General features: G+C 40.6%; 1 protein-coding gene across 3 annotated transcripts in view; it reads right to left on the bottom strand.

The window, feature by feature from the left end:
• ARFGEF3 (ARFGEF family member 3) overlaps nt 1–22,789 on the bottom strand; it is a 127,515-nt gene that overhangs the window by 51,218 nt on the left and 53,508 nt on the right. The window contains exons 6-13 of one of the 3 annotated variants that reach the window (XM_074948501.1): nt 21,397–21,519; nt 19,815–19,857; nt 17,531–17,609; nt 12,497–12,601; nt 9,423–9,747; nt 5,814–5,926; nt 4,046–4,956; nt 861–944 (exon numbers count right to left, since the gene is read on the bottom strand). In XM_074948501.1, coding sequence (XP_074804602.1) covers nt 861–944; nt 4,046–4,956; nt 5,814–5,926; nt 9,423–9,747; nt 12,497–12,601; nt 17,531–17,609; nt 19,815–19,857; nt 21,397–21,519 — 1,783 coding nt within the window. The remainder of the gene's footprint in view (nt 1–860; nt 945–4,045; nt 4,957–5,813; nt 5,927–9,422; nt 9,748–12,496; nt 12,602–17,530; nt 17,610–19,814; nt 19,858–21,396; nt 21,520–22,789) is intronic. The other 2 variants (XM_074948502.1, XM_074948504.1) reach the window with 2 other exon arrangements.

Genomic DNA, 22,789 nt, shown 5'->3' with positions numbered 1-22,789 from the left:
CCATCTCGCGTTTGATCCTGAATGGTGCTGAATACTCTGATTCTAGACCAGCAAAGTCCTTAAGCATGTGTTTAATTTTAACCATATGACTAGTCCAAGACTTCAAAAGGTCATCTGACATGTTTAACGTTAAGCACATGATTAAATGGTTTGTGGAATCAGGAGCAAAGTGCTCAGCACCTTGCAGAATCAAGCCCCGTAACATCATCCACTCTTTGACCTAAAGTTAGAATTACAGGGAGAAATATTTGGTGCTAACCTCAGATTGTCAGTAAATGCTGGACAGCTCATGTAAGTAGCACAAAGAGCTGCTTTTCAGTCGTGCAAAGCATTCCCAACTCCACTTGACTTCAACAGAAGCTATGACTGCTCAGTACCTCTGAAAATCAGGTGTATTTAATGGCACAATCCCTTCTTCTCTGGCAGATATAAGAGAGAACTATACATGTTCTTCCGGGTGAGTTAGTTGACTTATTGGTAGGAAAACATAAGTCAAGTAACTGGAATATTTATCTGAATCCTTGTTTTTGTTTTTAAACTATAGATGGCCACAGTATTTTAGGGCCTTCACCTCTGTTGTTAAACTCCACTTATAGAATATTAATTGATTGATTGAGGGATAATGATCATCCTAGAGGAGTATTTGATATGAAACAAGAAACAACTTCTGAGGTTGGTTAAATGTTTCACGAAAGTTGAGTCATTTGATAACTACCCAGTGGTTTATTGTGAGAATATTCTTCCCACCATAAAGATCATGCCTGTTTTTAGACAAGATTAAAAAAAAAATTCAATAAACCATAACATTAAAAAAAAAAAACAAAAACACACACACAGAAAAAAAATAATGATTTTCTTGCCTCGTGAGGGTTTGAAAGTTCTGTGCTGCTGCTTCCTTGGACTTTCCATTGACGTCACTTTGGGGGCGTGGATAAGGTGAATAACTGTTTGAGGGCGGATTTAGAAAGTGAATAATTGTTCATGGGTGGGTCTAAAAAATGAATAACTGTCTAAGGGAGTGGTGTGTGTGGAAAAGGAGTGATGGGACTGGACATGTATTGTGTCCACGATTTCCATATTACTTGTGAGGGGGAGATTGTTTGATATTGCTGTGGTCACACCTGACAGAAATCTTTACCTTGTCTTGTAATAGTCCCCAGTTTGGCAAAACACTTCACTATGCGCTTAACTTTAAGTTTATGAGTAGTCCCAGTGATTGCAATGGAACTACCCATGTGTTTAAAGTTAAGCGTGTGTTTAAGTGCTTTGGTGGATTGAGACTATGATAATGAAACTTGCAGCTACAATATATTGATTTGCTACTTAAGGTCAGCTTATAAAAGATACATAGATACATGAAAGAATAAGGCATTAAAGAGATATTTTAAAGAAAATATGGACAATTATCTTAGCACAAAATTTTGCATATAAAATGCACACAAAATTGCACACCAAACCAATGTGCACAGTAACTGCAATTAAAAGTGCAATAATTTGCAAAATTGCAAATGAAAATGGCTAAGCATGCATGCAAATTAGGTATGCATTTGTGTGCCCAAAGTGTTTGAAAATCTGGCCCCCAGAGTTACTGATTCCTCTACAACATGGGAAAGTGGCAGTTCCCTCACATACATTTAATGGACTGAGCAGATGCTCAGCCTCAAAAAGGAAACTGGCAGCTAATGCGTAGGCCTGCATTCATGAACTATTTGCAAGGCATAAACACCATAAAACCCTGCCACTAACAGAATATGATAGATGACTGATAAGCTGTGCTAACCATCCTGCTTGACACTGTTCCCTCTAAGCTGTGCGCGTGTGTGCGTGCACACAGATCCTAAACCCTGAGCACACGGCGAAACACCGCGCACACAGAAATCTGCACAAATGAAATTTTTTGCGCACATGGCTTCTCAAAAATTAGAGGGAACATTGCTGCTTGATTATCCAAACAAGGTCTCCTTTGATACAATTAACTCCTTGGTACCATTCTGAAAATAGCTGTGTCTGCGTTTAAGGAATATTGGTTACTAATTTTAAATTATAAAAAGAGCTTCATCCATAACAAACTAACGCATTATCTGGATGTGGACAACAATTCATTTAATTGTGTAGACAGGTCACAGAAGTCATACCACACAGATTTAATATTTTGCTTAAATCAAGTATTAAATTATACTGTATAAACAAGCACCCAACTTAGTGCTATTAGTTTTTGTTGTTGCTGTTTTGATCCAGCAACAAATAGGGAAAGATTTTTCTGGGGGGGAAAAAAGATTAAAATTGCAATCATAAGATTTCCCAATGACATATTTCTGACTCTTACCTTTCCTGTATCTCTCTACCTGGCTGACTTTACATCTTTTTTTTTTCAAATCTCATCTGAAAACACACCAGTACTACCTTCTCTATACCTCACAAATTCATGCTCTCTCAGCTGTTTTTCAATTCTATAATTGTATAAGTATTTTGGGACATAGCTGGTATGAAAGACACTATTATAAATAATACTGTATTGCATTGTTCCAGTGCATAATAAAAAATATGAATGAAACAAAGCAGGTAGGATGGGGGTTCTCTGTGTAGAAACACTGATTTACTGAAAATTCACAAGTTAGCTTGTTAACATCCACACTTAATGGATTTAACTGTATGTAACTGTAGCTATCGGTCAGATCTTTTGCTTAGTAATGGGGTTCTTTACGGAAGCTAAGCTTTCCACCTGTGTCCTTCACAAAGAAAACAGCAACAGATCTTTTAAACACTGAATCATCAACTGAGACTTGCACACAGATGTTGGGAGGACACAACAACTTTCCTTGCTAATATGCATCCATGGATCCATGAAAATATTAGGATACTTCTTCCCACATAAAAAACACTTGGGAGCTTTTTATGACTTGTTGAGTGGGTTTTTTTTTGTTTTTTAATATTTGGCCAAATCAGACTAGAAATAAGGTGAATTTTTTAACAGTGAGAGTAATTAACCACCATGATAGCTTAGCTATGGGTGTGGTGGATTCTCCATGACTTGCAGTCTAAGTCAAGACCAGATATCTTTCTAAAAAAAGATGCTATAGCTCAAACAGAAAGTATGGGCTTGATGCAGAAATTATTGGGTGAGGTTCTTTGGGCTAAGGATATATAATGCATCATTTCTGAGTTTGTGTGCAAGAGAGAGACTGAATGAATGAATGAATAAATAAATGAATGAAAAAGAGGACCAAGGTTAAAGGTCGTTGTGGTGAAATCAGTTAAGAAACAGAGAAATATATATTTTAATGAACATCTGCATGTTGGCTCATTGTCAGGATAAAGAAATCTCTTTACAAATAGAAAATATTTATACTAGCCTAAAGTATATTTTCAACAGAAACTCAGCCTTCACTTGGTCATCTTTTGTTTAATTTGCAAAGATCAAACTCCCAAAGATCCTCACCCTGAAAAGTTAAGTGTAACTACCTGACCTCTTCTAATGCCCATGCCCTTGACTATTTTGCACTTGCTGTGGGATGAGAGTCTGTTTAGGTGACATATTGAGTAGTAATAGGAACAGATGCCCTTTTTAAAATTCACTACTGTGAGACCTTTGGTTTCTTCTTTGTGAGGTTTTGAATTGTTAATACTAATGCAGGTGCATTGCAAGCTATATTTAATCAGTTTTAAAACAGGAGATGGGTTCATGCCCCTTTTATCCCTATTCAAAACTCTCCTTACTCAGAAGAGGTTGTTTTACCCCACTCTGCTCTTTTGATGTACAGTACAATATAACAGGAAACTTAGCTACCACATCAACGTTTATCTCCTCCCTTTATTGATTTAGGGCCCATCTATTAAAAATCAATGGAAAGACTCCCACTGACTTCATTAAATTTTGGATAATTTTGTTTCCATCCAAAGAAAAATAGTTTGTTTAAAGGAACATTTATATGCTTGGTACACCATCAGCCTGCCTATTCTAGAAGTGTTTTATGATTGCTTATTAGAAGAGAGGCTCTTCAAACATACTGCATGTTGATTGCATAGTAAATATCTGCTTTCAAACCTGAGCAGAAGGTCGATGAAAAATTCTGGAGCGCTGAATCCACCTCCTCTATACTATGGAGTGTTATAAGCCGAGGAAGAAGGGCTTCAAGGGACTGTACAAACAGCTGGGCACTGTGCTGATCTGCTTCTTGGTTCTTCAATAATTTCAAAGAGAGAGCAGCAGTACGCAAGGACCTATGACCTGGACAGTCCCTTGGGGTCTGCTCTTCGTCAGCCAGGGAACAGTTATCAGACCCTATATCGGAGACATCTGACCTCCCAGAGTCTTTCTCTGCTGCCATGGAATATTGATCACACGAGTCAAATTCAGTCCTCGAAATATCTTGGTCATCAACGCTGAAGTTACTTTCACTATATCTGGATCCATAGGACCGTGTCCTGCAATCAACCGACAGGAAATTAGTTATATCTGGATAAACAACGGTGTGACTCCTTTGAACCACATCTGGCTGCTCTGTTGTTTCCAACTCTGGCTCTTTACACTCAATCTCTTTAAAGTCTTGGCCAGCTGGAGACTGCAAAGAGTTTTTTTGATCTTCAGGATTATCCTCTGGAGTAGTCTGCCCCATATCTCCCTCCAAAGTGGTTTGACCAGTATCTGTGGTAACACTAATGCTAATGTCAGGACTCTTCTCATTTCTCGATTCCCAGGAGGTACGTTCCGATGACAGGATGCGCCTTTGCCACCTAAAGTCAGCATCGTTGATCTCCATGGAGTCTCGGCTTGTCTCAGCCCCATCCCTCAATTCTTCCAGGCGTCGGAGTAGCAGGTGGACCTGTTCTTCATTAAGGCCTTTCCCTTGGCTTAGTTCATCTAATGCCCCGAGCAGGGCACAGACACAAGAAACGGAGGCATAACATGCTTCAATACCACCTTTTATGCAAGCTTCAGTCATCCCATCCATGATACTACAATTTCAAAAAAAAAAAATAAATGAAGTTTATTCTAGTTAATTAACCAGATTGCCAGAGTAAGCTGATATTGCTAACATACATAATGAATTTTCATAATAAGCAGAAAAACAAGACAGTGGAATAGTCCTGCTCAAGACTGTTCATGGCAAATCACCACTTTGATGTTCCTTTAAAGGTGACCTTGAATTTAAAAATATATAAATAAATACTAAAAAGTTAATATCCCCAAATAATTAACTTCAATTTTAAAATGGCAAATCAAGAGATCTAAAACTAAAATTATGTAAAGTGAATCTCTATTTTTAAAAGCACCCATACAAAACGATACCTTCTAACACAACAGATCTGCTCTTCTTGTGTATTCAGAGCTACAATGGCCTGTTGTAGGCCCTGATCCTGCAACACTTATGTATGTGCTTAACTTTAATTTTGTGAGCAGCCCCATTAACATCTAATGGAACTAATCATGCTTAAAGTTAAGCATGTGCATTTTTTTTTCAGGGTCAGGACCTAATGGCCAGATTTTCCAAAGGGATTTAGGTGGATTTAGGATTTTAGTGGAGTTAGGTCCTAACGTGCTTTGGTGTTTTAAAAAATTCCACTAGGTGACTATCTGTATCTTTAGTTACATAAACACCTTTGAAAATCTGGTCCTACGAAACTAATTTTTACTACATTTTATTCCTCCTCCATTTTCACAGCTCTGTTCCTCCCTAGTTAGAAATGCTAGTAAAGTTTACATGGTTCTCATTTGTGTACGTTCCTGGTAGGGTGGTTTTTCAGTAGCTACTCAACTGTCACAAGTGTACACACCTAAAAGAGAAGATGCTAAAGAAGGAAATAAAGCATACAGTTTGAGAAGATCCAGATGGGACTTCCTTTTCGAGATTGACCTCTTTCTGGATTCTGATTCAGAGGAGCAGGGTCCTGCCAAATCACGGAGCCGTTGTGGACTACCTAGTATCTAAAAGAAAAGAAAATCCAAGTTACCCAAGGGTTATCTAAACAGTATGCAGCTCAAATAAATGAGTCTTTGTTCTATGGAGTAATCCGGATCAAGGAGGAACTGAGCTATTAACACTGTCAAAGGACGGGTCACATCAAAGAAAAATATATCTTATTTCATTTATTAAGGGTACATTTCTTTCTCTCTTTTCTTTTTAAACAAAGAGGAAGACATGGGGAAACTGCATACATTGAACTATGAATCAAATACAGAATGCTTTACAATGCTTTAAAAATACTGACATTTCACATTTCATTTTGTACTTTTGTATAGACAAAAAGTAAATGCAGAGAAACTGCATAGGAGACAATTCAAAGATTAATCATAAAGCAAACACCTTTGACAGTATAACAGATCGAGGATCCTGCACAGGGAGGGCAGGATTTAGGGGGTTGGGGGTACAGGAGGAGATCTTCTGCTGAGTCACCCAGTTGTTAGGTGCTAGGATCTTCCATAAAAATGCAGAAGAAGTTCTGCTGATTCATAGTGGCAGCTGGTGGCTCTTGTTAACTCCAATCAGGAGATAAAAGTGGAGGTAGTGTGCCTCTCTGGGGAGAGGGAACAAGAGGATGGGACATGTGTCAGGCCTGAAGAACCCTGTTACAGGTTGACTGGGCCCTTTAAGGAGATTTGGTCCATTACCTAGGGTGGGGCTGGTAAAGAAAATCTGCCTAGGAAAGGGAGCTAATGAACACTTGGGGAGGTGACTAACCTAATTTGGTACATCTGGAGAGGGTGTGGTAGGCTGACAGAGGAAGTTAAAACAGGGAGTTGAGGGTAGTCAAGGAGAGATGGTCCTAGGGAGGAGAAGTAGCTGTCTAGAGCCAGAAATAAGGGGATTTGGGAAAGCCACAGGGATGGATTAGTTCCTGGGAAGGAGCAACACTCAAAGGTGGTGGCCCTGTGAGTCAGTGTCCTGAGAATAGAATGAAGGAACAAGAGGAACAGGAAGGAAGACTGAAGTCATAAGGCCGCAGGGGTGAGAGAGTTTATGATATTCTTTGTTTGTCATCCTTCGGTGTAGAGACCGTGACTGAAGAAACATGCTTCTACCCCTCCAAGAGGGGCGGAATATGATTGAGTGGAGAATTTGTGAGTTACTAATCAATAATGGGCATTATTTGGGCTTCTAGGGAACCTGGTCAGAGGGCCATCCGAAAGGCCACAAGGAGGTGTTTGGGGACGGTGGGCCTGTTATAAAACCTTAACAATAATTCAAAGCCCCCGGAAAAGCTTAGGTTGAGGTTTACATTTTGTTGTTGTTTAAATCACAAAGAAAGGCAAACACACAGAACGGCAATGAGTTGAAGACTAACCTAGTGACTGTGTATGTTCTGTTTAGAGAGACTTCACTCCTACACAACCTGTTTTTTGTGTGCTTAAGCTATAAAAGTGCCCTCAGGGTGAAATGTATTATATTTTTTTTCACTATAATGTAGGTAGAGACTGTTGTTATGCAACAGGTGAAGGAGACTGTAAAGTAAAGAGCAAAGTGCAATTCCAGCAAAGGTGCTCCATGGAGTTAAACAACAGCTCAAAGAAGCTCCATGGAAGTTTTTTGATTCTTGGTGGCTCTCCCAGTTATTAGGAAGAGACAGGTAATAGTAATGGGGGATTCGATCATTAGAAATACAGATAGCTGGGTTTATGATGATCGGGAGAATGGCATGGTGAATTGCGTGCTGGATGCGATGGTTGTGGGTCTCTTGAGACATCTAGACAGGCTTATGTGCAGTATTGGGGAGGAGCCAGTGGTTGTGGTACACATAGGTACAAATGACATAGGGAAAGGTAGGATAGAGGTCCTGGAGCCCAAATTGAGGCTGCTAGGTAAGAGATTGATGTCCAGGACTGCCATGGTAGCATTCTCTGAAATGTTTCCTCTTCCGTCCACTGGGCCAGTACTCAGGCAGAACTGCAGGATCTCAACGCATGGATGAGACGATGGTGTATGGAGGAGGGGTTCAGGTTTATTAGGAACTGGGGAACCTTTATGGGAAAGGAGGAGTCTATCCAGGAAGGATAGGCTCCACGTCAACCAAAATGGAACTAGACTGCTGGCACGTAAAATTAAAACGGTCATAGAGGAGTTTTTAAATTAAGGGCTAGGGAAAACTGCCAGGTGTGGAGGAGTACATGATCCAGACAGAGACATCTCTTAAGGGAAGATCTATTAATGGGGATTCTCTAGAAAAGAGAAGAGGATAGAAGTTGATAAAGAAGAGAACAGTCAAATGAAAAAGAGTACCATTCAGTTATATCACATAATGGCAGCTAAATAGTGACAAATGTTATAAGTCCTTGTATACAAATGCTAAAAGTCTAAATACTAAGATGGGTGAACTTAAGTGCCTGTATTAAATGAGGATACTGATATAGTAGGCATCACAATAACTTGGTGGAATAATGATAATCAATGGGACACAGTAATACCACAGTACAAAGTATATAGGAATGACAGAGTAGGTCATGCTGGTGGGGGAGGGGCACTATATGTGAAAGAAAGCATAGAATCAAATACAGTAAAAAATCTTAAATGACTCAAACTGTACCATATAATCTCTATGGATAGTATTTCTATGATTGAATAATAAGGATATAGCAGTAGAAACATACTACCGACCTCCCGACCAGGATGGTGAAAATGCTCTGGGAGATGAGAGAGGATACAAAAATAGAAAGTACAATAATAATGGGGGATTTCAACCATCCTCATATTGACTGGGCATATGTCACGTCAGGAGAAGATGCAGATATAAAATGTCTAGACTCTGTAAATGATTGCTTCTTGGAGCAGCTAGTTCTGGAACCCCCCAAGGGGAGAGCACTCGGCTAGATGGACCATTGGTCTGACCCAGAATGGCCATTCTTATGTTCCTGTTCTAGTGTCTATGGTCCTGAGATGCTTTCCAGAGTGGTTAGAGAAATGACTGGAGTTGGCATAGCTCTGCAAGAAGCTGACAGCTACCTCGTAGCCATCCTATTGCACCTCAAAAACCTGGCACTGAATCAAAAGATATATCCATCTTGGCTTTCTGAATATTACAGTGCCAGGCTGACTGCCTCTTTTTAGCAATAGAAGAGGGTGGAAAAAGATGCCAGAGAACTTGGGAACAGAATCATTTTACTTGCTATCACCCATCAGGGCTGTCATGCCTCAGTCATAAGACCTGCTCCCAACAGAGTAATACAGCACAAATAATTCCAGTGTTGCCAAGGCAGCTGGCATAATTTGAGGCAAATATGATCAGAAAGGAGTATTAAGTGTTGGTCAGCCTAAATACATTTGGCAAAGTAGCCTTGACTGTAACAGCTCTGATCAGAAAGGATTATTTTGATGTCCACATGGCTCTCTCATATACTGGACGTCTACACACACCTCACTATAATTTAACAATTTGTAGTGGAAGTAAACACTTGCTCTTTGTTTGAATTCATGTCTCAATTTTCTTACCTCTTTCATGATCTTGATGGCCTCCACTCGGTGCTGGGGTGGGGGATACAGCAGCACACGGTGATAGAGTGACTGGAGCACAGGTTTCATGGATTCTACTGACCCCACCAATCGAACCAGTTCCGCTGCAATGTAATATATGGTCCGAGCAACAGGGCCACTGAGGGCGGGTGCTGTGGAGGAGCAACCTGACCCTCGGCCATGATCAGCGACCCCTGAGGAGGGTGAATCGGCCTCGAGACAGATGCTACTGTGGGCAGAGGTGATTGTTTTGTCATGGATTGGATTTCCCAGGATTACTACAAGGGCTGGACACAATTGCTTCCTGGGGAAAGAGAAAAATGAACAGGTGGAAACAGGAAAAAAATCTCCCAGAAACAACTTTACAATAGCCTACAACCCTTTTCAACCCCTACACCTCAACTCTCCTGTATCTCTGGAGCTGTTTTGCATGCAGGTTTTGTTGTTTTTTCAGGGACCACGTGACAACGAAAGCCAGGGACATACAGACTTTGTAAAGGAGTTTTAAAATCCATCACACTTTACTCACAGACAAAACCTGCATGCGAAACCCTCTCTGCGTCCTCACCACTCTGAGCCCTTTGGGTTTTGGTCAGTCCTCTCATGGTCTGATCTCCCACCGAAACAGCTGTTAAAAGAGCCTTTCTTTGATAAAATTCTAGTCCCCCCTCCATCAGGTGACTCTCCTCTGTGGCTCCAAATCCCACATCAGGTGATCCATTATTTGGTTACAAGAGAGAGAGCCTCTATCCAGCCCCAGCCACCTTAAGGGCACATGGGATCCAGGGAGAACTCGTCCAGGATTATAAAGACTTGGTAAAGACTTTTAGCCCAGTGCCAGCCAAGGCTGGATTCAAACCAGTGACCCAGAGCGAAAGCGACTGTATGTATCCCATTGCCATTCAAGTCCCTTCTAATGACTTTTTTTAAATACTCACAGAGAATTAATAGCTTAAAGCAACATATTTATGCTACTTTCTTAAATCTCTGATCCAAATCTATTACACAATATAGATACAGCACACAATGGGAAGGGCCATTTGATGCTACTTGATGTAATTAGGTGCCACACTGCACCGTAAGCATGTATAATACTTTTCAGCACCAGATACGGTATATTTTTCTGAGACACACTGGTTATTCCCATCCCCAGCCTCTCTCTAAGGACTCACTTCTTTGCAATCCATCACAGCCATCGTACTAAAAGTGTTGCCTTCTAGCCCTCAGTACCAGGTGCACATAAATACTGCACATATCTGTAATGGGGAGGATTATCTACCCTCTACTGTCTTCTTTCTCTAGCTGACTGTTTTCAGAGTAGCAGCCGTGTTAGTCTGTATCCGCAAAAAGAACAGGAATACTTGTGGCACCTTAGAGACTAACAAATTAAGAAGCTCTACACTCTTGCTGTCCAATCTTTTCAGCCTGAGGGCCAAAAGGAGTAGCCTAAAGCAGCAGAAATCACAAGCAAGCCCCCAGCTGGGGATTCCCCTATGGTGAGAAAGTCCCCTATCGGCATAGAGCTAGTACAGCTGACTCCTGTGCCTCTCTCTCTTCACCGTCTGGCACAGAGGGCATGTCAGGGGTGCAGAGGGAAGGGTGGCTGGAATGAGCTGCACTCTGGCTATTCCCAGCTGGCACATGGTCCCTGATGGACCATACAGCAGCCGGGACAAGTTAGCATAGTCGTCAGCCTGCTTTAACCTGTGACAGGACTGGGGCAGAGAATCAGGAAGCTGTAACCAGTTGTAGGTTCTCAGCTCCTTCTCCCCTCTCCTGGGTTTGTATGTGTGCATGCGCATGCTAGGCACTCTCTTAGGCTTGTACAGCACCAGGAAAGCTCCCACCCTGCTCACGGCAGGGCTCCAACACTCAAATGAGCAGGCAATGGAGTAGCCAGAAGTACTCTGTCCTTCCAACCCTGTGATGCAGTAGGTGGTCCTCAGGGTAGCCATTGAACATCTGCATTGGGGAAGCGACAGCTGCTATTTAGAACTTCCCTGGCTCTTGCCAGAGCCTTGCCTAGGGCTGCAGAGGAAGTGGTGGAAGGGAGCTGGAAAAGCCATGCCCCTACCTTTTCCCCACAGAGGTGGGTTTGATTCAAACACTTCTATTTAAAAATCACAGGGTGCAGTAAGCTCATGGAACACATTTTCAATTCACAATCACATACACGTTTGCTTCTCAACACAGTCATCCTCAAGGGAGATTTAGAGCCTCGCAGGCCACAGGTTGGACATTGCTGCGCTTCGCAGACTCTGGTAGACTTTGTGTTAATTACACTTTTCCCTTATTTCTAACACCATTCTTGGGAGCCAAACATCTAAATAGTATAGAGGGGCATTGCCACAGTCAGAAAGTGGGGTAAGGATTAGTTCAGGTGATCTGAGCAGGTGGCACACCATATAGTAAAACAGTTAATGGCCTGAAATTGAAAAAAAGGGGACCTTGCAGTAAGGTCCATTAGACAGGGGAATAACTTGATAAAATGGATCTTGGTGGTATCAACCCGGAGGCTTCAAGAATATACTAGACTTGGATTTTTAGGCCAGAAGGGACAATTAGGATCATCTAATCTGCCCTCCTGCATAACACAGGTCAGTAACTCAGTGTTGCAAATGATTATTCCCTATTACATAAGTACCACTCCTGAGCCCAGTCACTTTCGGTCGAATTTAAATAAAACTTGTATGTGGAGTGCAGAGTTCAATCCTGCACTGTTGCAAAAAGATACACAAAGTGATCAATGAATTCCTGTTAAGGCCTAAATAACTGGGATTCCATGATAATGATGAGATTTACTATAGGGTCTCCTATAGCTGGGACCCAGTGTTCAGCAACCTGTATTACCCAACAAAGTGTTAATGATGAGCTTTCCAGTGAGGGCTGGGCATGGCTTCTATAATGTCGAATCGGGGGGGTGGGGGTGGGTGTGTGGGTGTGTGTGTGTGATGTTTGCTCAGGTGATCCCCAACCCCACCCCCAAACATTTAATCGGTGGAAATCTAAACTCCAGTTCTCTTCATAGGAAGGTGCAAAACATGTGTACTCACCAAATAAGGTCAGTGAATCCTCTGTGATTGTGCATGCTGGGAGAGGAACTATTTAGCATTGAGAGAATACATTCCAGGTAGAGAAGCTGCAGTTGCTGATTTTCACTGACAAACAGAAACAAAGAATGTTCAACAACGATAAAAACAAATATTAAGACTTTATCATCATCATCATCATTATTATTCTGTTTGGAGAACTGCATTAGTTTACCTGCATGTTATTCTGTAATTTATAGCAGTGTTATTTTGCATCTGCCTGAAAATGGTATGGATTTCAAATGTGTGATCCTCTTTACCATCCCATTTGCTTTGCACTTAAATGACATTCAGTAAAAGCAGGCAGTAGAGAAAACAGAGTGATTAGCTCGTCCCATTTCACGACGAGGAAATGAGGAATAAAAGTCCTCTTAAAAAAAGAAAAGAAAAAATAGACAGAAGACGGATGCCATTATCTAAATTTGACTTAATACAGAAGAAGATGGGATTTTTGCACAAATGAATAGAAACCTCTTCAAACCCCAACAGAGTTGTTACAGTCTCTTTATGCAACCTGAGGACACTCAGCAGCTGCCTAACATTCTTATTATTACATAGATATTTTATCATTCTCTGCTTCTCCCCCCCTTCACTCGTTTTTGCTGTCATCCTTTTCCGTTCTTCTGATGACAGGAATCATGGCAAAGAACGCAAAATAAGGAAAGCTAGACTTTGGCGTCAATGTGACTTTTGGGGTCAATGTGACTTTGGGGATCTAGTTCTCAACTTCTCAAACTGTGGGTCGGGACCACAAAGTGGGTCACAACCCCATTTTAATGGAGTCACCACAGCTGGCGTTAGACTTGCTAGGGCCCAGAGCTGAAGCCCGAACCCCACCGTCCAGGGCTGGCTTCAGCTTCAGCCCTGGGCGGCTGGGCTTGGGCTACAGGCCCTCCTCCGCCCAGGGCTGAAGTCCTTGGGCTTTGGCTCTGGCTCCCCCCTGCCCTGGGCAGCGGGGCTCGGGCTTCAGCTTTGGTCCCCACCGGGGCAGCGGGGCTCGGGCTTCATTCCCCCCTCATGGAGTCCTGTAGTAATTTTTGTTGTCAGAAGGGGTTGAGATGCAATGAAGTTTGAGAACTCCTGGTCAGTCAGCTACAATCTTGATACCAAGATGAGTCCCAAGAAAAGTATATGGAAGGATCTGTGGACACCACAAACAGAATATGTCTTATGCATATTTTGAGAATTAACTGCAAGGTACAAACAATAGGTAGGTTTAAAGTTGCTTCACCATGTAAAGATAATTTTTTTTTCATTAGGATTAACATTCTGTTTTTCACTCAGCAAGTCAGGGAGCTTTCCGTTCCTTTTGGAGTATTGTTTTTGATAAGGTGAGGGCTATGAAACCATATTTTCTGAGGTACAAACAAAAAGTAGGCAAAGCTATAGAGTCTTGACTCCTCTTGATCCATCATCTTTGCTTCCTGGTTCTTTTGATGAATATATTTTGTGTGGCTTGCCAAATGAATTATCCTTAAGTAGAAAAGACATCTTTCATATGTCTGTTGGCCAACAATTTGAAGCGTGAGGGTGTAAAACTAGATACCTAAATCCATATTATGGATGGTTTGAAAATGATGGCCTACTTTCTTTGCATGTGTTTCATAAAGATATGGACTGCCATATAAGAAATGGATCATTCCCACATTACTTCATATGAGAGTCATATAAATCCAATATATACAGAACATGTTACTTATGGCATTCATGGATTTTTCATCCACATAGATACCCTTGCCTCTGAATTCTTTCCAAGGTCTATTTATTACAAAAACATCTCCCCACCAGGATGAAGTTGATCTGCAGTAGGCAAATAGCCTGTATTGCTGTATACCTCAGTGATGCTCATCTGCTAATAACCCTGTTAGAGCAGGTTTAATTGTTTCAGGGCTCCGGGAACCATAATGACTAGAATGCATCTCCCTTAACCCCTCTTTCATCACCTCTGCCTCACCTCCCTCAGAAGCAAATACCAATATGCTTGAAATTAAGAGCAGTGTTTTAAAGTAATCATCAGGCTAGGAGATTAGAGCAGACAGTTTAATAACCCAAAGCCTCACCTTAGTGACCCAAAGGCTGCACAGGGTGAATCTCTCTGACAAGTTGTTTCTGAGGAGAAACCACCATTGGCTGAAAGGAAGAACAGCTTTCTACTCCCAGCCTCCCACATAATTACTTCAGTAAGTTTTTTTAATAAGCCAGCTGCATTTGTTTTCCTCCAGAACTAATTAGAATCCTTCATTACATTTCTCTGTTAATTAAAAGACCCACTTAAGAAAATAGGTACAGAATTACCAGTTAGTGCTTCTGTGCTACCTGGATATATTACTGCAGTAAATCATGGTTCACTGACCATATTTTAGGTTCTATTAATCTCTTTAAGGCATATTGTAGACAAGCACAAAATCCGCTCTAATTCAGTGCAGTCTCCTGGGGAACTGGAATTGCAGATAAAGGAAAGAAAGATCCTTTGTGAAGTTTATTTATTTATTTTCAAGGCAACAGTTTTTAGGAGAGATCCTGTTAAGTAGTTTAGTTTTGGTATTACACCCCCAGTGATTTGAAATGGTTATATTTTTGTGGACAATGCCTATCAGATGACATTAATAAAAAATAATTAGCACACAGACAAAACTCCAGTTTGTTGCAGAGGGAGAAGTGCCTAGGACAACTGAAAACATCATTATTTTTGTGCACACAATTTTGCAAACCTAAATTATCGCCCCCTAAATGTGCATGCAGCCCCCCTCTTCAAATGATTTCCAGAACATCCAGGGAAATTGTGTGTGTTTCCTACTGCTCACGCTGATCAATGCCACTTTGCTCATTAACAAACTTGTCCACTCCAAGTTGTGCTTAATTTTGTACCATGTAAAACAGCTTCTAACAGCTTCTAACAGCTCTTTTTTCCTTTTCACTGAAGCCATAGTCTTTTGTAACCAAGCAGAAGAGCAGTAGCAAGAGAGAGCTTAGTTTTAATGATATGGAGGCAGTGTTGTTAATTAAAAATAACTTTTTCCCCTCCAAATGTCTCTCAAATTTTCACCAAGATTTTAGTTTGTCATAGTTATACCTCTGAAATAATTGCCCCATATTGTTTATGCTACTTTTTCATTTTGATTAACTTATTTTCTCACAGTTTGGGTTTTTTTCCTGGTTGATTAATTAGTAGAATGTTAGCAGGGCTTGGCTTAAAATTCCACAGCTAGGATTTTTTCATTCAATTTATTTCAGAGTACATGCAATTAGATTGTAGGCTATTCTGAGGCCACAAAATGTTGCTTTCTACAAACTATTCATATAATGGCACTGAAACGTGAAACTCTGGAATTTTGCATGTTTGGATACATAAATTGGTTGCTAGAGGAACCATGTTACCCTCGTGCAGGTTTCCCTTCTTTGCCCCAATCTCACGAAGAATTATACATGAGTTTAACTTTATATATTGTGGGTGAAATCCTAACTCTACTGAAGTCAACTGCAAGGCTCCCTCTCTCAGTGGGAGTACTCACAGTGTGTAAAGTTCAGCACATAAATAAGTCTTTGCAGGATAAGGGCCTTAGGTTCTGATTTTGTAAGAAACTACAGGGCTGGCAGAACCTTGCATATGTGTGGATCCCACTGAAGTCAAAGGAATTTCAAAATGACAACATTTTCTGAAAAAATTCAGTCTACCCTATTCTTAAGTAAGGTTAATATTAGGAAATTAAGCCTGATCCTGCAAACCTGACTCCTGTAGGTAGTCGATACTCACCTACATAATCCACTAGTGTCTATGGATTTACTTGCACAAGCCAGGACTACTCATATGAGTAAGAACTGTAGGATCACATCCAGAGGGCTTTTCAGTTAATTCATAATGCATTAAATGAAAACTGGCTACATTTAGTCCTCAAGAAATGGTGCAGTGTGTGCACTTCTCCAGAGTCCTGGATAGCTCCAGAAGGGACTGTGTTTCCAGAGCTGTATGGCTCTGCGCCACTCTAAAAGCACGGCTATGTGTAATTCACAGAATCTGGCCTTATGACACTGATTCATTGTATGACCTTGGGCAAGTCCCTTCTCTATGTGCTTCAATTTCTCGGTGTAAAATAGGGATAATAATGATCGCCTTGGCAATCTGCTTTGAATTCTTTGATTGAAAGGTTGCAGGGAGGGTAAATCAGTAATTATGTTTTTGATAGTTTATTCAGTCTCTGTTCCAACTAAGACATGCTCAGGAATTTGGAAAATAGTATTAGAGATATTAAAGAATCAGTGGGCCAGATCCTCAGTTTATGCAAATCAGCAAAGCTCCATTGACTTCTATAAAAAAAACACACTAATACAATAATAATGATGATAAATAAACCACTTAAACTTGAATATCATCTTTCATGACTTTAACGAAGCTGTGCATTTTAAAACCACCTGAGAATCTGGATCAATATTCAGATGTATAACATCACGGTATTTTAATGCAATATTATCCTACAAAACATGGTGGTTGTAGTCCAAAAGAAAACATACCATTTGCAAATGATTAGAGTTACCTGGGTAAACTTGTCATTATATTCACAATATTTAGGTTACGGAATACCAGTAACACCTTCCAAGAGATTATTATTTTAGTCTTGCTATACTATTTGTCGTCTTTCTCCCTCTCTCTTCTGTGGATGTGTTCATTATACACAGCATAGCAAAAAAGCAAGCATTTTCCTGAAAGGTGTTGTTACTATATAGAATCTAGCTACAATAAGGGTTGCTATCACTTACTGGAGTTTCTTTAAAGTAAAACTGTGTATGTGGGTGATAAATCAATTTCTCACCACAATTGTGGGCTAAATGAATATAACATGGTCAATCCAACAGAGGGTGAGGTACCTCTGACAAGTAACTTAGTGCAAGAATTGTTTGCCTTGTTATCCTAGAATGAGGACAGTACGATCCCTCATAAGTGACATTCCACAAGAAAATCTGCAGTAACAAATATGAATTTTAGTTAAATAACCCACTTACTTTATGACAGCTTGAAGCTTCTCACAGAGCACAGTGAGGACAGACACAACATCATCGCAAAGGGATTCTACTGTTGAACCTCCAAAAAGGACAAAGGTAAGTGGCATTATGTATGCTTAGCTTGCTTACTATCAACCACCCCCCCCCCAATCTTTCAGAGCTCACGCAACTTCCGTGACTTGGGTCTGTAGTTCTCAACTGTGGACCATGGGCTACCAGAATTCACAAGAAGAATGCTGTGGGGAAGGTAGTGGGACGGAAAGTGATTCTGCTACAGAATCTCTTTCTGAGGGAGTGACCCACAAAATGAAAAAGTAGCATCACTAACTAGGAGGAGAACACTAATTGCTTAAATCCATTTATGGAAGTTTGGGCCCATTCCTCCAACTCAGACAAGAAGAAAAATAGCAAGTGGCTCCAGTCCTCCTGCATGGCACTTGACTAGAGACAATTCATCAGGGTTATTAAAATCTTGGTGGCTTTTCCTATTGTTGGTCTCTGTGCTGCTCCTTCCAACCACCAGAAATCTATGTAGCAACCAAGGCCCCAGTCCTGTACATGGAACTGTGTGGGCAGAACGTAATGCCTGTGTGGAGTCTCATTGGAGTCAATGGGCTCCACATGGGGCACAAGGGTCCACCCCCACAGATCCAATTGTGGGATCAGGGCCTAATAATAAAGACTTTAGCAATCAGAGAATATAGTGGAGACAGGTGTTAGGATATAGATATTCAGGCCTGTCTGTAAAGGCCTATACTCTAAGAATTTTGGTGTATTCTTATCACTTGGCTAGTTATAGAGGTATAAAAGAAAGAATCAAAATCACTGTCTGCCAGTGTAAGGTCCTTCTCTTACTGTGACAGTCTGAGGCCCTGTTCTTAGGCTAAGGCCTTTGGCTAAGCAGCAGAGGCAGCCATAAGCTGGGAAGCGACCGGTCACATCCTCACATTCCAAACTAGTCACATTGAAATAAGGTGCTATTGGGCTGTTAGGAATACAAATCCTGTCCTGATAATGCCTATCGCCTCCAGAGAAAGGGAAGTGCCTAGAAGATGTAAAAGGAAACTTAGTTTGATAGCATCCTGTCTGGCAAGAACTCACTTATCAATAGCTGGGATGTGAAATCCTCACTTTTGTATTGTTTTGTCATTATAGTTCCCACTTTGCTATTGTTTGTCTGTATAATCTCTGTCTGGTTCTGTGATTGTTCCTGTTGGATGTATAATTAATTTTGCTGGGTGTAAACTAATTAAGGTGGTGGGATATAATTGGTTACATAATCATGTTACAATATGTTAGGATTGGTTAGGATTTTCAGTAAAATGATTGATTAAGGTATAGCTAAGCAGAACTCAAGTTTTACTATATAGTCTGCAGTCAATCAGGAAGGGGATGTGTGTGTGTGGGGAAATGGGAACAGGGAATGGGGGTGGGGAAATTGGAATCATGTTTAGCTAAGGGCAGGAATGGGAACAGGGCCACAGGTCAGGCTCTGTTGTGTCAGAGCTGGGAAGGGAGACAATAAGGAAGGAAACTGGAATCATGCTTGCTGGAAGTTCACCCCAACAAACATCGAATTGTTTGCACCTTTGGACTTCGGGTATTGTTGCTCTCTGTTCATACGAGAAGGACCAGGGAAGTAAGTGGATGAAGGAATTAGCCCCCTAACAACAGGGCCTAGGAAAAACCTTAGGAAACTAACTGATGCTGTGGCATGATGAAGGTGAAGCATATTAGCACTCCCCCTTTAGCAGAGCTATCTGTCAGGACCTGCAAAAATATTAAAATTATCCGCTAGTTATGTAACACGGCTGGCCCAATAGGTAAGAAATTGTGTGTCTGTCTCCAGACCCCTCCTAATCTCTGAAGAAAAAGTCCTTAGAACACTGTTCAAATTTTGGAAGGGAACCCACTTCACTTTAACCCTGCCCACAACACTGAAGCCCTTAGGTTGCAGAGACAGCATATTGTAATAATTAGTTATTGCTTTCCTCTAGGGAACACCATTCACACGGTGCAGATGAAGGTATAATTAAAGGTGTTGTCAGCCAAGAAGATTTTGCAGACACTTCTCAGTTCTGAAAGTAACCAGAGCCCTTGTACAATGAGTGGGGTGATACCAATAAGGTGTGAGCAGTGGAAAATGAAAGGAGCAGCATGACTCTGCAGAAGATGTAAACACTATGGCAACCGGGTGTCTTGGCAACAGTAGGCAAATACAAGGAATAGTGAGAAAGAAAATCAGATTTTAAAGAGTCACTATAAAATAAAGTGGTATAGATACCTTGGCTCTTGAACTCTTGCATGGCTTCATGGTTTTCAGTTGTCTATTGAGGGAAAAGAAACATTGTAATTAGAATAGGTGGAAGAATAGTGCTGAAGGTATATGCAGCACTTTAAAGTACTCGGTTCCTAACCTTAAAAAGCCTTAGTGTGGGATTAAGGTCAGAAAAGCAAGTGTAAAGTCACAACTTCCTTGGGTGTCGGTCATACCTGTTTTTCTTACTTTACTAATTTTGAAGGAGAAATTTTCAAATGTGCCTAAGTCCCATTTTCAAAAGTGATTTAGACATCTAAGTCCCATTGAAAGCCATTGGGGCAGACCCCCAGGTACCTAAGTAACTTTTGAAAATGGGACTTAGATGTCTAAATCACCTCGGTGCTCTTGAAAATTTTATACTTTATCACGGTTAACACTACAGAGGCAATACAGCTAGAAATGCCCTCTTAGATAATCTAGTTCATTTCTCTGCCAGTGCAGGCCTGTTCCCTGTGGTACATACAGCACATGGAAGAAAAAGGTCAATTCTCTTGTCTCAACTGATGTATCATCAGAAAATTGTCAGGAACTAAGTGCAGTTTGCAGAATCTCCATTATAGTCAGGATGTAAAAGCGGAAGTAAATCAACTCAGTTTTCAGATCCAGATAGAATTTGCAGACCTGCCAGCTTGGAAAAAAAAAATCTTTTTACTTATAAATTGGGCACACTGTATTTGGAGAAAGGCTAAGTATAAGTAACCCTATCATTACATTTTACAGTTATTGCTCAGATTAATGCTATATTTAAATTTTAAAAAAGGATCTCCATTTTACTGAACCTAGCACAACTGCTTTAAGATTAAACCTCTACGCAACTGACAGCTGCAAAATCTGCTAACAAACCAAACAAACACACAAAGGCAAATAATTTCTTCATTAATATGCAAGGAAGTGCTCATAAGTGCAAGAAGCCAAAGTCATTTCAAATTTGCCCAGAGGTGCTTATAATTCCATCTAGATAATACTTTGGAGTTTAATGCAAACAGCTCTTGTGGATTTTAATAACACAATAAAGGCAATAAAAAGAAACCAGTTATTTTTTGCCAGTAAGCCAACAGGTGAAGAAGCCCTCTGGCCAAATCATTTAATTTGATATACATTTTAAAGGATTTGGCTTAAATTTTGTAATTAAAAAAACCCCCCAAATATATTTTCTGTAGCTAAGAATTTATTTGGTACGGGCAACATTTAATATTTAAGGAAGTTTTGGCAAAAGGATTTCAACTGGACTTCACCAAGATAAACACACAAAATAAAAGAACAGAAAAAGGAAGCAAAGTGAAAACAATCTGACATCGGAATGAAGCCTTTCTGCAAATCAAAATGTAGAGCCTGTCTACTGGAAGGGAAGAGTTGTTTCTGTTGAAGGATTTGTTAGGCATTCGTACAGACGGAACCCCAAAAGGAGGCAGTTTTAAACAGGACTGATGCTGGAATGCTCAAACACCAGAAGGCATAGCACTCAGCCACAGAACACTGCACACAGAGACACAAAAAGGACACAGCCATGGAACACTGAACCATCTGTTGATGCCGGAAGGCTCACCGTATTCTCTTGCTTTTGCCGTAACTGTAAAGTCAAGTCACTCAACATTTGGCTGAGGGTTGCCCGCACAGCGGTGTTAATACTCCGCTGGTGACAGCTAGATACATATGTCTCAATGCAAACCTGGTGAGGAAACAAGATAGCAGCACATAGATATAAACAACAATTTAACTGTAGACCATCTCGGGAGGAAGTGAAGCTCTCTTCATGCAGAAAGTCAGCCAGATTTACTAGTGAATAGCGTTAGAAAATTTTTCAGCCATGCAAATAGCCAAAAAACAATATGGTTTAAAAGCAGCATGCAATTTGTCAGGTTTCTGAAGTATTGTGCATGTTGACGTGGCAAGACAAAAATGGCAACCACTCCCCAACCTGTCAAACTATGATGCCCAGGCAGTGGCTTGTGCTGTGGATGTTGCTTTCAAATATTAGCCCTATTGTTTAATTCCAGTTATGTATTCATGACATCAACAGGGACCAAATGAACCTTCAGGAACTGTTACTCTGGAATTCTGCCCCTAGTGGATAAGCAGTATCATCCTCTCATATGAGACTCAAAAAGGTTTTTGTTGTTTCTTTTTAGGTTATTTGCGTAAATTGTTATTTGTGTGGATTTTTTGTATGAGTAATATGTTGGGGATTTTCAGACAGCTTCTGCTACTAGGATGCAACTAGGCATCTTGATTGTTCATTGTAAATCATAGTTTTAATTTAGGTTTATTACAGTGTCCAATAGCCTTTTGGTGCCCGTAAATGGAAAAAAGTTGTATCTGTTTAGTTTTATTATAGTGAGAGTGACTGCTATAGTTCACGTTGAATCAGAGTTTCCATTCTAACTACATTTTCAGCTGCTCGTAACTTTTGAAAACTTTCATCTTTAGGATTGAATTTTTCCATTCTTGGACTCTGCCCAAAGACAATGTTTTGCAGAGAGTTATCAAAATGAAACGGAATGCTGAGGATATGGTATTATGCCCAGTGCAATGTCCTTTACCAGATTTCTTTTAGGTGGTGTTTATCTCAAGAAGAGTTTGTAATTACTGTGTTGTCATTTCTGATTCAGCAGCCTCTGGTTTGAGATATGAGGTAATTAGTACCTCCTGTAATCCCTATCATGGGATTGGAACCAGACTGTTTAACACAAACTTATTAATAAATTGTGATCCAAAGGAGCAACTTCACACACACTGGCATATGTTGAACTCTGTGATTCTGTCTATGGCTGTGAAGTTATTCATACAAGTTCAGTCAGCCTTTATGTACATGGGTTCGTAACACTACCTGTTGTACTCTTCAGGGTGCGGTCATTCAGATTTGTCAGCATTTCTAGCATACAGTCATCTCTGAAGGGTTATAACTCCTCTGTAAAGTCATCCTGGCAATGAATACATAC

The sequence above is a fragment of the Natator depressus genome, chromosome 3, assembly GCF_965152275.1.
Source record: "Natator depressus isolate rNatDep1 chromosome 3, rNatDep2.hap1, whole genome shotgun sequence".
NCBI classification, from domain to species: Eukaryota; Metazoa; Chordata; order Testudines; family Cheloniidae; genus Natator; species Natator depressus.
Note: the sequence above shows the minus strand (reverse complement) of the source record. Positions and strands in the feature narration are given on the sequence as shown.